This window comes from Sitophilus oryzae, unplaced genomic scaffold (genome assembly GCF_002938485.1).
Source record: "Sitophilus oryzae breed Bouriz unplaced genomic scaffold, Soryzae_2.0 scaffold_1062_pilon_pilon, whole genome shotgun sequence".
Classification (NCBI taxonomy): Eukaryota; Metazoa; Arthropoda; class Insecta; order Coleoptera; family Curculionidae; genus Sitophilus; species Sitophilus oryzae.
This window is the reverse complement of record NW_022145685.1, coordinates 421317-437972: the sequence shown is the minus strand read 5'-3', so window position 1 is coordinate 437972 and position 16656 is coordinate 421317. Positions and strand designations below refer to the sequence as shown.

Genomic DNA, 16656 nt, shown 5'->3' with positions numbered 1-16656 from the left:
TTATTTCTTACTTAATCTGAGAAAATCATTTGGCTTTTTAGTAGTTGCAAAAGTTAGTTTTTATTACTCAAATATTTATTTAATATTTCGATCGATTTTCACTTCTCTACAGGGTGTTTCAAAAAACATGTGCCATCTCTCGTGGGGAGATTCTTTGCGTAAAAATAAGAGTTATTTTTCATATCAATATAGGTCCCATTCAGCTTTGTTTCGTAGCTACAAGAGTCTGAAGTCTTATATTTTTTTTCAATTTATTATAATTACCTTCCAAGTGCTTTTCGCAATTCGAATGACACTTTGAGGATGAAAGTTGCTAAAGGTGCGACATATTTTAATACTAAAAGGTGTCGACAAATTCACCAGAGACGTACATATGGGTTATCACTGAAATATTTTTCTCAAAAAAACATGTACGCCACTGACTTTTTTTCTTTTGTAAGCAAAATTATATAAGTTGTATCTTCAAATTTTGTCGATTTCGATCTCCTTCATGAAATAAACGTAATTTTATTAATCACAATTAATAGAAATGAATTAAAAATAAAATTAATAAATTTATTAATTATTTATTCTAATATATTTTTAAATTTTATTAAAATGTATACCACTGATGTTTAGCGCTATCTACAGCAAATTCCAAAAAATATGGGTTTTAAGATAGTTACAATAGACCAATTTATTAAAAGTTTTGACATCCTGTAACTTTAAAAAAAACGTACGTAAATTTCCGTACGCATGTATACAGGGTGGTCCGAATTGTATTCCGGAAACTTCGGCAGCATATTCTACAGACAAAAATAAGTAAAAAAGTTCGTATAAATGTATGTCCTAAAATGCTTAGTTTCGGAGATACAGGGTGTAGAAGTTTCATTTTTATTTCAATTTGTTCTAAATAATTTCTGAAGTAACGTCCATATTTGGATGAAAATTGGTGTCTGGGAGTTTTTTGACATGAGAAATTTGATTTTGATATCAATATGACTCCTACTTGTAGAGGGCGCCACCTACACGGGTTTTAACTGTTTTGAAGTGTCATAACTTTTCGTCCGTACCTGTATGAAACAACTGAGTGAAAAAATTTACATTTTCGTGATTTTCTACGTTAAAAATGCCTCTTCGTAAAAATCGCTACAAGCAACCGTTCTCAAGATATTTAGAATGGAAATAGTCAATACATGTCATTATTGACAAAAAATAAACACGTTGAGTAGATAGTTACTTGACTGAAACAATAAATTTGTGAAATTTTTTATTTTTTAATTAATCATAAATTTTTCTGCGAAAAAATGATATGATAAAACAGTTTTTTAAATTAAAACAGTTGAACTTTTGGCACAAAAACATTTCAGTCTAATAACTATTTAGTCAACATGTTTAATTTATGTCAATGACAGATATTGATAATTACGATTCCAAATATCTCGAGAACCCTTACTCGTAGCGATTTTTACTTATTTATTATTAAGTCGTAAATGTATATTTTTTTACTCAGTAGTTTTATACAGGTACGGACGAAAAGTTATTACTCTTCACTTTTCAAAACATTTCAACTATTTCGCTTCAAACTATTAAACTTCACTCTTCAAAACAGTTAAAATACATGTAAGTGGCGGCCCCTACAAATAGGAGTCATGTTGACATAAAAATCAAATTCCTCATGTCAAAAAACTCCCATGCATCAATTTTCATCGAACTATGGACGTTACTCCGTAAATTATTTGAAAAAATCGAAATAAAAGTGAAATTTCTACACTCTGTATCTCCTAAACTAAGCATTTTAGGATATACATTTATACGAACTTTTTTACTTATTTTTATCTGCACAATATGCTGCCGAAGTTTCCGGAATACAGTTCGGACCACCCTGTATAAGAGCTTTTTCATATTTTTTGATGAGGAATCAATGAGTTCTGATTTAATACTTTAGTCAATTATTAATGACATTAGAAAATTTTCAAAGTTACTATGTATTATAGATTTGGATTAAGGCAAACTAATAAAATTGCGTTTATCTCATCAAGGGCCCCGAATTCGACAAAATATCAAGAGACATATTTTAATCGGCATTGAACGGCTTACATAATTTTGCTAAGAAGAGATAAAAAAGTCAGTACCGCACATGTTTTTTTTTTTTTAAAACATTCAAGTTATGCACCCAAATGAACGTTCCTGGTAAATATATGTCAACATTTTTTAGCATTAAAATATGTGGCAGTTATAATCACTTTTTTCCTCAAAATTTCATTCGAATCGCTAAAAGCACTTGGAAGATTATTATAATAAATCGAAAAAAAAATAAGACTTTAATCCCCTGTAGCTACGAATCAAAACAGAATCGGACCTATGTTGATATAAATGTTTTTTAAACACCCTGTATAATACAACATAACAAGATAATTGTTTTCATCATGTCAGTAACTATTTGTTTCATTAGGCTTTTTGAATAGTTGTAATTTTTATATTGATCAATTTTGTAAGTAAAAAAATATTTATTTTTAAAAATCATGCTCTTCCAAAAACAGTTATTAGAAAAAAAACTGATTAAATTGTACCTTTACACTGTTATCCACTTATTATCCGTTTAGTATAACTTTGATAATCACTATCCACGACCACTATTGATTTTCACTTCACTATAACATTATAAATACATAGATAAATACTTTCACTATTTCAATCACTATTTGTTTTTCTAACTGAATGGTTTATACCAAGGAAACAGAAACAAGTTTATAAGTTTTCAAAACTATCACAACTTATAGCAGCATATATGTATATAAAATAAAATTATCTTAGGTACTACTCTGTTGTCAAACTTTCCGTTATTTATAAAGTAATGAGCGAAAAGCGAGAGCTAAACCTATTTTATTTCAATGCAAAACTTTCACTTGTCCTAAGGTGGGGACTTTGGGGAAGGATTGCTTTCATAAAATTAGGCGTAAAAACCTTTAAATGTAGAAAGTTTTGTGTAATTAATTTTAGAAAAATGATTACAGAAAAGTACGTTAATATACAGGATGGCTTAATTTAGCAGCATAATCTGTTTATACACTCACCGGCAAAAAATACCGGCCACTAAAAACTAGTCCTAATTTCAAAGTTGGATTTCTCGCGAACCACTCATTAGATTTTAATGATTTTTTTTAAATTGTAAATTAATTCCTTGTTAATGGATGCTACGTCGGCAATTTTTATTCCGAATTTATTTTGAGCATATACAGGGCACAACAATAAGACGAAGTTTTTTGCCCAAACTTTGTAACACCCTGTAGAGTGCAGCAGCTATAGTAGCTATTACTAAATCAAATCACATTGTAGCCTCATCTTTTGTGAGCATTTTATTTTTTTAATCACGACATTGTCTCTGTTTGTATTGTGATACGCTGCTTTAAAACAAACGCCTCGAAAAAAGCTTTAAAATCAAATCAAACGTCAGAACGTGGACGTATGAGAATTAAAAAAAAAGATAAATAAATTTTAAGGGACTAATATCTAGTATACAGTCGCCTGGTGAAATTTCCCGTTTCCATATACCGATTTCAGGCATCCTGGACTGTTGTTCGAAATATACCCAAGGCACATCCCCAATTTAAGCCACAATAAGAGCAATATCCATTACAGATAATGACATTTTTTAATTTGACAACCATTTTTCTCATATTGTAAATACTTATAAATCCGTTTTCGCTTATATTGCCTTGATTATTTACACATAAAACTTTCTGCCTTTTCCGAGATGAATTCTGAATTTTTCCGAGACGTTCGTTTTAAAACAGCATATCTCCAATACAAAAAGAGATAATGTGGTGATTAAAAAAAACAAAATGCTCACAAAAGATGAGGCTACAATGTAATTTAACTTAACAATAATAGCTAATACCGCTGATGCACCCTACAGGGTGTTACATAATTCGGGCAAAAAACTTCGTCTTATTTTTGTGTCCTGTATATGCTCAAAATAAATTCGGAATAAAAATTTCTGACGGAGCATCCGTTAAAAAGGAATTAATTTACAATTTAAAAGAAAAATCATCAAAATCTAATAAGTGGTTCGCGAGAAAACCAATTTTGAAATTGGGTCTAGTTTTTAGTGACCGGTTTTTTTGCCGGTGAGTTTATATAAATTTTATTCAATATTTTTTATTTTGCTACAATATTCCTCCAAGAAATAAACGTCCAACCAAGAAAAAAATAGTCCAATCGACTATTTCTGCAATAAATTAAATTTAATGGATTAACATGTTTTCTTGTCTTGTATCTAAAATGTTTCTTTTCTTTTGTATATATTATTAAAAAAAATATATACACTGTGTCAATTTTAAAACTTCCCACCCTTAATATCTTTCTTGCAGTTATAATTATGAAAAATCGGAAAGACACCTCAATTTTATTTGTGAGGGGGACACTTTAATTGAATATTTTTAACCTTTTTCTGTCAACCCCCTAGGAGGGGTAGATTCACCCTTACAATCTTAAATGGGAATGGGGGTCAAGTGACACATCGTTTTAAAGGGCGTTTAATTCTCTTTTTAGTGGTATCTTTGTTGCCTCTTTTTCCAGAGGTTTCCGAATAATCGTGTTTCAAAGTTGCAGAGACAATTAAATATGTCTGCATTGAGATTTTGGTTTTCAGTCCAGTGTTTACACAAAAATGATTGCAATGGATCTCCTTGTAGTACAAATGATTAGAATATTAGGTTACATCACTTACTCTTATAAGTTGTTCAAAATGTTGTCCATTTTTCTGTAAACAATAATAGAGTCTGTTTTCAAACTCCTCCCTAACATTTCGGTAAACTTTACCGGGAATTGACCGGCATTCTGCTAATTCGCCTTTTAAGATCATCAATATCAGTAGATTCTGTTTTATAAACATTGGATTTAAGATGTCCCCAAAGAAAGAAGACTAAGGGTGTTAAATCCGGTGATCTTGGAGGCCATTTAAATGGTCCACTTCGGCCAATCCATGTACCCGGAAACCTCTCATTTAACCACTGTCGGACCGGAAAAAAATGAGGTGGTGCACCGTCCTTCTGGAATGTTAACAAATCCTCTCTTCTGTAAAACTGGATTACCCTCTGCATCAATTTGAGTTGCTAGCACTTGGGTGATAAAAGGATCAATAGTCTCTTGAAGCATATTAAGATGCAGATCATCTGTCAAGTTAAGTCAAGTCAATAAAGAAAGGACCAATTCCATTCAAGCATTTCCATAAACACCAGCCCAAACATTAACCTTTTGGGAATATTGTGTATGTCCTTCTCGAAAAATATGAAGGTTTGAGAAAAATAATAAATAATTTGAGAAAAGAAACGTTAATGGTTATGATGTTTTCTGTTTATTAGTATTTCGACCCCCCTAGAAATGTAATGGCTACGACCATGTTACCAGCTAATCTTCTAACCATACCATTTGTATTGCAAGGAAATTGCAATAATTTTTGAGTAAACACACTAGCCAAAAAAATTTGGAACGCGATTATTCGGAAACCTCTGGAACAAAAGGCAACAAAGTAGGAACCCTGAAAAGAGAATTAAAAGCCCTTTAAAACGATGTGCCATTTGACCCCCATTCCCATTTGAGATTGTAAGGGTGACATCTACCCCTCCTACGGGGTTGAAAGAAAAAGGCTAAAAATATTAATTTAAATTGTCTTTCCGATTTTTAATATTTTTAACTGCAAGAAAGATATTAAGGGTAAGAAGTTTTAAAATTGACACAGTGTATGTATTTAATTTAATAAATCTGTCAAAATTTACTTATAAAAAAAAAAGAATTTGTTGTTGACTAGCTAGTAAATATTTTCAAGCTAAAGTATCACAACACTATTTATTAAAACCAAAAACTCGTAATATACAATACTAAAGTGTCAAAACGAATGACAATATCAGGAAATAAATAAATAACATGACATTTTTTACAGCAGAGCTACCACCTGAAAACCCAGCGCGAAATTTAAATTCCAGCTAGTCAGCACGGCGCCGAATATGTCCACGGTTGGCAACAATGAATTTAAAAATCGCGCCCTTGATTACGTAACTAAAAGTTTAATTGATATGAAATATAGCTATCTAGTCAACATATTTATTTTTTGTCAATAATTACATGTATCGACGATTATTTCCATCATTTCAAATATCTTGAAAACGGTTGGTCATAGCGATTTTTACCAAGATACTTTTTTCACGTAAAAATTAACGGAAATGTATATTTTTTGACTCAGTAGTATTATACAGGTACGAACGAAAAGTTTTTACTACTCAAAACAGTTAAAATCCACAAGCCTCCTACAAGTAGGAGTCATACACTGAACCAAAAGTCGACATAAATATAAGGAAAAAATGCATTAATATAATGAATTAAATCATTAATTTTGAGCCGATGAACTATTTCATTGACACAAGGAAAAGTAATTCATTAACTTTATGAACTTCAAGTTCATTAAATCAATGAACAGTGTTCATTAATTTAAAGAACACATTCACTGGTACAATGAACAGATTTCATTAATATAATGTACCTAAATCCTTATATTAATGAACCGTATCATTAATACAATGAAATAATTTCAATTCTTTTTTTATTCAAACTTCATATAGCATATACAAGTTAAAAATTAAAAAAAAATCGAATCGGCGGAAAAAATAGTAATGCTATTATTAATTTTAGGGTAAATTATAATAAGAAAATTAATTTACCAGTTGATATCCTGAGGGATTTCTATAAAAACACCATTTCTTCATTATATTAGATGTATCGTTAGACTTGATAACGTCTAGACGAATTTGCAACAGGCCTTCCAAGTTGCATCAAGTGGGTCCGATGTTAAATTGTTAAATTTGAGGGTTTGAAGGCAGGTCTCAGCATCTTGTTCCGGTTCTAAAAGCGACGTATATCAAAATAATTAAAATGCCGAATATTAAAAGAACATTGGAATTTACCATAATCAGTTTCATATCTCGAATGTTTTTCTTCTTTTTGTTTTTTATCTTCTGAAACATATTTGGAAACCCCTGTTTTAATGTATACCTGCACCAGAGATCTCACACAGCGGAATTTGATGTGACAACACAATAAATTAACTACAATACGATAGGACTTTTATTTAAAATATTTAAAATATTGAAGAGAACACTTACCGCTCTAATGAAACTAAAGCTTCACCGAATAACACAACCACACAGACGTTATTAAGGTGCCAAAGTAAATGATCAAGATGGCCACCATATAAGTCCTAATATTTTATTCCTGATATTAATAACCGTGTACATTAATATAATGTAGTATGTTCCTTGTATTAATAACATTGTTCATTGTCACAATATACAACTCATTAATCAATGATTAATCAATGAACATTAATATAATGAATATGTGTTCATTAAAGTTTCAGCATTAAAATATAGAAAGCATTCATTTGGACTATGAACGCGTTCTTTATATTAATGAAAATCTTACATTAATTTAATAACCAGATTTTCATTATATTGATGAAATTAGATTCATACTATTAATAAATCAGGCATCAATCTATGATTAACAAATCATTAATATAATGAAAAATATCATTGTACCCAATGAAAGAACAGTTAATAATCAATTTTCATTAATATTATGAACAATATTTTTTTCAGTGAAGTGACGTCGAAATTTTCTGTGTGAAAAAACACCCAAACACCACTTTTCATCCAAATATTGTCTATAGTTCAAAAATGATTTTGAAAAAACCGAAATAAAAATGAAAATTCTACACCCGGCATACTTCTTTACTTATTTTTATCTTTAGAATACGCTGCCGAAGTGTCTCAAATACACTTCGGACCACCCTGTATATATTGTATGATCGAGGTGTCAAGTTGGCTTGGAAATGACCATCGATTACATTTTCCATATAATTTTATATATTTTCATTCTTCATTTCCAACGGTAACTTTGACGTCGTGTTTCTTACTTGGAATCTTATATTATTGATCTTATTATCTTAGGCTTTGCTAATTTCGATTATCAATATTATTAATCAGTGCTTATTGCTGTTATTTTAAAGCACAACTTTACCTTTTTCTTATTTATAAAGAAAAAAGATGATCATGATGTTCTTAAAAAATATAAGCAGCGATTTTTTTCGCAATTTGTTATTCAAAAAAAGAGTTTTATTCAAAAAAGGTCAATGGGAATCTTGAATTGTGTTACTTAAAAATTCAAGTCGAATATTAAAATTTTAAGCCCAATTGACTATCTTAAAATGCATTTATTTAGTTTTAAATTGCATATAGCTTATTCATATTATTTAAAACATCTGATAGTTTTCGCGGGTTAAGGAAATTTTATAACTAGATAAGCAGTACTTACAAAAATAAAAACGCGGTTTTAATGATTTTATCAGGCCTAATTTCCTTTTTTTTATATTTATTATAGATATACAAAGATAATGAACTTTTCTACTACATCGACGGATATGATACATCTAAGGCCAACTGGATGAGATACGTAAATCCGGCGTATTCAAGCGAATCTCAAAACCTAATCGCTTGTCAGTACAAAATGAACATCTACTTCTATACTATCAAGCCTATCCTCCCAAATCAGGAACTTCTAGTATGGTACTGTAAAGAATTTGCTGAACGACTAAACTACCCTCTAACAGGAGAACAAATGCTTCAAAGAATAAGTAAGTAAATTTTTAAATTGTAATTAAAAAGTAATATTTTGACAACTTATGCATACAGTGTCGTCAAAAATGTCTGCTAAAAATGTGATATTGTTGTTGTTTTCAGAAACAGGTAAAATTAGGTAGTGCAGTTCGTTTTGCTTGTCTCAAATACAAAAAAAAAAATAAGTATACCGTCACTACTGCCCAAAATGGTTTACCTGTATTTTTAGCATGTTATATTTTTTACATTTAACTTTTTAAGTGTTGAAATTTTCCGTTATTTAACCTCGAAGAAGTTATTTAGCTTCAGTTTTTATACTACTGGTTGTATAAAAAAATCTCATTTGCTGTAATATCACTCTAAAATAATTTCGGCTTTTTGTCGATATTTAAAATAAATATTTTGACCAGTCCCTGTATATTAGACACAAGTATGCATTCTATGGTACATTTTTTGTTTGTAAAAGTTTTACCAAAAACAACACGGTTTACTTATTCGTATGTCAAGCAAATATTACTGATTATCGTGTTTTTTATATGTTTTTAACAATAAAAAAATGAAAGCCGATACTGAGACGGTTTTACAGAGGGTAGTTCCCCAGTATTGATATTAGTAGTACCAAAGTTGATAGCTCGAATGTTTGTCGTCTCGGCTCACTCAGTGATGAGGTATTCTGGTGTTTCCCCATTTTCCCCACAGAATCTGCAATCGCCGTTGTTTCTTAACTTCAATCTACTGGGATGTTTGATTGAGAAGATTTCTATAACTCTTGTAACTCGTCATACAGTCTCAGGGCTTTGACAAAAGCCAGTATCTGAGACGGTTCCACAGAGGCCAGCTTTCCATCTTCGATATCAGCTGAACCAAAGTTTATGGCACGAATGGTTGTCGTCCCGGTGCACTCTATATTCCTCGGTTCTAACATTTTCCCATTTTCCCCACAGAACTGCATTCGCCGTTGTTTCTAAGCTTCAATCTACTACAATTTCGTTGAGGAGACAGTGTTCTGTCAAAAAACTTATGGGGACAATCCGAAGATTGTTCTTACTTATATCAAGGAAAATTTTGAAGTTCTGAGAAATTTCTTCGAGTATCTTAGATCGTTGTAGGATTTCCATTCCAGACTATGGATAGAGTCTTTTAGGTTCTTGAATTCCGCTTTAAGTTTGTTTCTAGTCCAGTTAGTGGAGTGTTCGCTTCTTTTCTAGCTAGATAGTTTGTTTTAAAGCTGTTTTTTTTTGATGAGGTGGGAAAAGATCTTCCATAGACACCTTCAATATCAAAGATGTTGTATGATATTTGGTAGTCTCGGATTCTTATCGACTAAAAAACCCTCTCCAATCGTTTTGCCTTCTATGCACCGGTAACCGCTCTCGCATTTCTTCAGTGCATTAGGTTTTCTAAAGAACATCTTCTTTTTCTTTGGTCTCTATTATTTCTCTGGTACTCCTATATGGCGCCTTTCCAAGATTATGCGCTCTTGACTAGACTTTCCATCATGTTAGAAATATTAAATGTAAGTTCTGTGCGTATTTGGAATTGATGCCTTTGTTGACTCTATCGAAAACAGTAGTATAGGGTATGTTCAACGTCGTCCACTGTTCCACAATATTTACACAGATCAGTACTAGATCTTTTCCGTTTGTAGAGATACTGTCTAAAACACCCGTCTCCTGAAAGTACTTGCGTTAAATAATAATCCACTTCACCTTTCGAGTTTAACCATGTCTCAATGTCTGGGATAAGCTTGTATGTCCAGCGTCCGTACTTTCCGTTGTCCCATTTTTGCTGCCAGCGTTTCACTAAGTTCTTTCGGGCTTCACCTTTTGCAATACTCTCATAAACTTCACTATTATTTGCAGTTCTATGGGGGGAATTTTTCATATTATATTTACGGCCTCTCTCGATATTGACCGATACGCACATGCAACTCCGATGCATGCAGTTCTTTGAATCCTACTTAGGTTTTGCACAATCTTTGTCACTTTCTGCCACGCTGGAGCCGCATACAAAATTTGTGAGTGCACCACACCCATAAGAACCCTCTAGACGATTTTGGTCCTCCGGTGTTTGGTAAAAGTCGGCTTAATAAACGTGTGGTGCCCTCGACCTTTTGTATAGTTTTATTAATATGCTCGGCAATGGTTCTTTTTGTGTCCAGCCATACGCCTAAATATTTAATAGCTTGTTTTGGAATAACTGTAGTGTCTGCTATCTGTTTTTTTAAAGCTATCTAAATTTTAATAAATAAATGTACTTTTTCACATTAGGTAATACAAAAATATAAAATTTAACAAGAAAGCAGATGACAGTGAGAAAACATAAAATAAATAACAGTACGACGCACAACTCTGAATATATATTATCTAATATTTGGATTTTAAACCAACATAATAACTGCGTTACTAATTATTTTACTAACATACAATTTCCACTAATATTAAGAAATATCCATATGTCTTTATTTTCAGACCGATATTTTGTTTATTTTCCCAATAAAAATCTTCGCACGCTATTAATTTTTAATTAATTAATATAGCATATCTTTTAATAAATATATTTTTCCTCTCTTTTCACTAGGACAACAAGTACAACAATCATCTGAAGTCATTACTGTAACCACCACTGAACCTGTAAAAGATGCACCGTATGAACACCAGCTAACACCAACAGAAGGAAGCGTCAGATCGGAAGCGTCGGATCAAGGTTACCATAGTAACGGATACCACGATGACGCGTTCACACCGCCAGAGGATTCCAGCGATTCCGACAGTGAAAATAACTACGTTCTCGATTTCAGTAAGAAACAAAACTCAAAAGAGATACCTGTAATTCAGTCGGTGGTGCAGCAGACCCCTAAAAACGAATACAGGAAAGTGAAGATCAAGATCTCCAAAGCCTATAATTATAAGCCGCTGAAAGGTAAGATCTGTTACATAATATAGTCAGTTAAAGAAATCTGCATAAAAAATATTTATACATATATTAATATCAACCAATCTTTATTTAATGACTGAAAAATTTACAGGTAATTTTTATCGCAAACAGTAAAACATATTTCAATTAACTCTAGAATACCTCAGATTTAATCATTTTTTTTCTTTTAGGTGACAGTGACCCTGAAACGGGTAAAGACTCACCACCCCTGGATACTGCAGTACCTGAAATAAATTCATTAACCCCTAGGATAATATCCCCACCGTCGACGGTTATTGTGATGGATTCTCCACCTCAAGAAGTTCCTAATAAACCCTTTTACGAATCCGATGTCAAACAAACACATTTGATTCCCCGCTACACACCACCATCGTCAAGCATCCTGGAGAACATTCTTTTACGAAACAGAATTGATAACAACAACAACAACGACAGTAATCAAAGGCAAGCTAATGCCGCTACACCGCCACCGTGCTCTCCAACTGAAATGGCATATTCTTATAAAAAGAGTCACAGATATGGAACAGTTCCTTGCAGTCCAGATTCCAGTTCTAACGTACAAATGAATATTTTACCACCGAGTCCTACACCTTCAATGAAGATTGGCGGCGATTCTAGTAGTCCCGGGCATATTGCAAACCTCTATATGCCAGATAACTTTCAACAACCGAACTATTACAATATTTATTCCCCTACAAATAGTATCGCTCAAAATACAATTACGTCTACTGCTACTCACAGTTACAGCCCTCCTATTACTACCTTTAGTGGGAACCATCATGTCAATAATAATAACTCAAACCCGTCGAGTATAATCGTACCAACAAGTCATGTAATCAACTCGAACATTACCCATCATCTACTGACTCCTTTGACCCCTCTTCAAACGAATTGCGGAAATAGATCACCCAATTCGAAAGGATCTGATATGAAATACGACATGAACGTGATTTCAAGTAATCCCGCAAGTCCAACAGGACAATCTAGAGGATACAGGAGCTTACCGTATCCGCTAAAGAAAAAAGATGGTAAAATGCACTACGAATGCAACGTGTGCTGTAAAACGTTTGGACAGTTGTCCAATCTTAAAGTTCATCTACGCACTCACAGTGGCGAAAGACCCTTTAAATGCAACGTATGCACTAAATCTTTTACCCAACTTGCTCATCTTCAAAAACACCACCTAGTGCATACTGGCGAACGACCTCACGAATGCGGAATATGCAAAAAACGATTCTCGTCGACGTCTAATCTGAAAACGCACCTTAGGCTGCATAGCGGGCAAAAACCGTACGCTTGTGATTTTTGCCCGGCTAAGTTTACGCAATTCGTCCATTTGAAGCTACACAAACGACTTCATACAAACGAGCGACCGTATATTTGCCAGGAATGCGGGAAGAACTACATCAGTGCATCTGGATTAAGGACGCATTGGAAGACCACCAGCTGCAAACCAAATAACATTGAAGATGAGCTTCATGGCGAAACATCACCCAATGGATATTATGAATATCCATCAGATGGCAGCATGGGTAAGATTTTATTTGATATTACATATATTAAAAAATGATTAAGTAAGTAGTACACCAAGAAAATTGGTGGTACTGTAAAATAATTTCTACAGGGTGTTTCCCAAAACTCGTTTTCCAAAGTTTTCAGATAAATAAAACGGATTTGGTACGTTGGTATCTGACATAAATCAGAATTGGCACCTTCAATATTTTTTATTTATTCCATAGAAAATGACACTCAGAATAGAATAGAATACATACAATACAATCATAATATCAACATGACAATCATAATATGAATGACAATCATAATATCAACTTTTGACATTCTCGCTTAAAAAAATCGTATGTTAAATTTCAATCTAGATTGTCCTGGCTATGTCAAAAACATTAATTGTTATTCAAGTAGCCTTGGAAAAACATATTTGATCGTCTAATGTTTTTCGTGTCTTGTCCTGGCTGGATAGAAGATGTCCAAGTCGTATTTTTAATCACAACTCATTTTTTTTCAAATGGAACGAGGATGACTCGTTGGCATATTTGGAAAAACATGTTTTTACGAACAATTTTGTACCACACACTTAGTATTTTATGTCAAATTGTCGTTACTATTATATTTATAGCCAGGGCACCCTAAATTAAAATTTAAAATGCTATTTTTTTTTAATTGATTGAAATGTCAATAGTTGAGCCATTCTATTCAGATTATCATTTTCTATCAAATAAAGTAAAAAATACCACGGGTGTCATTTAAAAATCAAAAGTTGTAGTTGTAATCATTTCCGGCGAAACAGGAAGTGACCGAAAACAATTGAATACATCAATCAATCCTAATTTATGTCATATTCAAACACACCAAATATGTTTTTTTTATCTAAAAAAACTAAAAATGTGCCCCTTTTGAGAAACATTCGATATATGACTGATTTGATTTCCTATTTTCAGTAGCATTCGATGTTAAAATATTAAATTAGGTACACTTTTTAATTTTCTAGTTGATAATTAAAATTGATAGATACCGTTGTATATACCAGGTGCGTCTCAAAAGTGGCTCACCTCTATAACTTTTTTATTGTTTCGGATAAAACAACTAGATTTGGTATGTTAGTATATGACATAAATTGGGATTGATTGACGTACTCAATTGTTTTCGGTCACTTCCGGTTTCACCGGAAATGTCTACAACTTTTGATTTTTAAATGGCACCCTCGGTATTTTTTTTACTTTATTCGATAGAAATCGACACTCTGAATCGAATGACATATTATATGTCAATTTTTGACATAGTCACTCAAAAACAAATTCTATTTTAAATTTGAATCTCGACTGTCATGACTTTTTTATGATTCACAATACCTAATCATTGTAATTGAAGTCCAGATTTTTACCCTTTGCATAAAACCAATTAAAACAAAATAAGCATTATAAAATGAACACAAAAAAGCGCACCAAACTTGTCATACAAAACTGATAAAACAAGAGGTTTCAAATTTGTGCCAATAGTATACAAAAAATAGTACTGGACTACTTTCTTAGTCTTTTTTGAACTGCCATTAGATACTTATTATTATCTATTAATTATGATTCAAGGTCTTTGAATAACATTTTTATTGTAATCTATCATTTTTTCGATCAGAAATAACTTTTAAGTTCTGTTATTTACAAATTAAATTTATTTAAAATGTGATTCGACTTTCAGGATCGATCGAAATGAAAGATGGTCACGACGAATTGAAAGATTCATACGACATGGGCCACCCAACGATAAGCCACGCGGCACCTCCACAGTCTATGGGGGCCATAAGTCGACAAATATCCCCTGGATTCATCCAGAACACCACCCAAAGACCATCCCAAAGCATTCATCCTGGCAAGGAGACGCGACCCAGCGTCATTGAATCATCTCAACCCCACATCATTGAATGTACCTAAGATATTTTCTGCTCATTATCTTCTGTAACTAAGTGGCCGAAGATTGAACATGACAATTTAAATTGATAAATAGAAACATGTTTAAAAATGTACGCGGTAATTGAAACATTGGAGAGAAATGAAAAGTATGAATGGCTTTTGATCTTCGGAAACTTAGTTTGCTATACTGTTAAGTTTTTGTAAGTTTATTTAATGTTTTTTTTTTCAAACAAATTCACGATGGATTGCTACAGCCGCTGTTTCAAGTTTCAAAATAATCATCAAATTTAGTTGAACAATTATTGTGAAATGAAGTTTTAAATATTAGTTTCATGTTTGCTCCATATCAATGAAGGTATTATTTTATTTTGCAAGAAATATACTAAAATTCATTAATTATTAATTAATAGCATTAGGTTACAATTATTGTTTTTCTTGTAGAAAAAATCATAAAAATAAGTTAAAAAATTAAATAACACACACTTATAAAGATAAAGGTCAGTACCAAAAAGAAACTACACTGAGATGCAAAAAGCGCAACGGAAAAAGTATTGGCCTAATTTAAAATGTATTTTTTTTATTCTTATCTCTATTTCCTTGATTTTTTAGCAAACTGTATATAAATATATCGACTTTAAATAAAAAGAGAATAATAGAAATTAATATAGAAAAATAGAAATAACATCATAAAGTAATGACAGTTGAAAAAAAAATGCAAATTGTTGGTGGCAAGTTTATTTCGCTCTTAAAAATTAACCAAGGCATGTGTTGACATGAGCCAAAAAAAAATGCTCAGGAGACGTTGCTCTGATCAAAAAATAATGTTTTAGGAAAGGTTACTTACGAAATTATTGCACAGGATATTTTAAAGTTAAAGTAAAAAACAACCCTTCAATTATCCCTGTATAATAAACCAAATACTGAAATTAATAAAAAACTGAGTTTGTAAATTAAAGTTGATAGATTTATATATAGTTTGCTAAAAAAATCATGAAAATATGGCTAAAAATAAAAAAAAATATTACACTTTAAACTTAACGAAAAAATTCTCCATTGCGTTTTGTTTTTGCATCTGTGTGTACAATGTTGTGACAATTTGGTGACTATTTTGTAAAACATTTTAAGATGGCTGTCTTCACCGTGAATCGAACTGATATACTTTAAGATACTCATTACTTGTTGATTAGTTTAATTTATTTTTAGTATTTATGTTTAGGTGATAGCTTTATTTTAAAATGTAGCCGAATTTTTCACTTTTAGACTGAATATCTGAAAAGCAATATTAAGTAACCATTGACTTGGATTCATATTTTAAACTTGTGTCTAGGCTTTTCGTTTGGTTAAATTTAAATGTTTTAGAATTAAGACTTGATATAATCCTACTTTTGAAAATTTCTAGCAGATTTTGTACCTACCAAATAGGTTTGATGTGTATCTTTCTAAGGAACATATAACTTTACATTTTAAAAACAATACAGAGGCTTGTGAAAAATAACTTTATATGTGTACTCGCACTCAGTATAAAAGTATAGCTATCGACATTATTATAGTGATATTACAATAAACAACAATTCGGTAACTTTAATCATTGTATTCCTAATTTATTTGGAGTAGTTGTCTGTAATTTAAGCATAAAATACTTATAT

The 16656-nt window shown here is 31.7% G+C and overlaps 1 protein-coding gene across 6 annotated transcripts in view; it reads left to right on the top strand.

The window, feature by feature from the left end:
* LOC115878009 (PR domain zinc finger protein 1) overlaps positions 1-15668 on the top strand; it is a 68057-nt gene extending 52389 nt beyond the window's left edge. For all 6 annotated transcript variants that reach the window (XM_030894387.1, XM_030894390.1, XM_030894379.1 and 3 more), the window contains 4 exons: positions 8416-8668; positions 11232-11573; positions 11759-13120; positions 14799-15668. In XM_030894387.1, coding sequence (XP_030750247.1) covers positions 8416-8668; positions 11232-11573; positions 11759-13120; positions 14799-15031 — 2190 coding nt within the window. In that variant the 3' untranslated portion in view covers positions 15032-15668. The remainder of the gene's footprint in view (positions 1-8415; positions 8669-11231; positions 11574-11758; positions 13121-14798) is intronic.
* Positions 15669-16656: the final 988 nt, after the last annotated feature.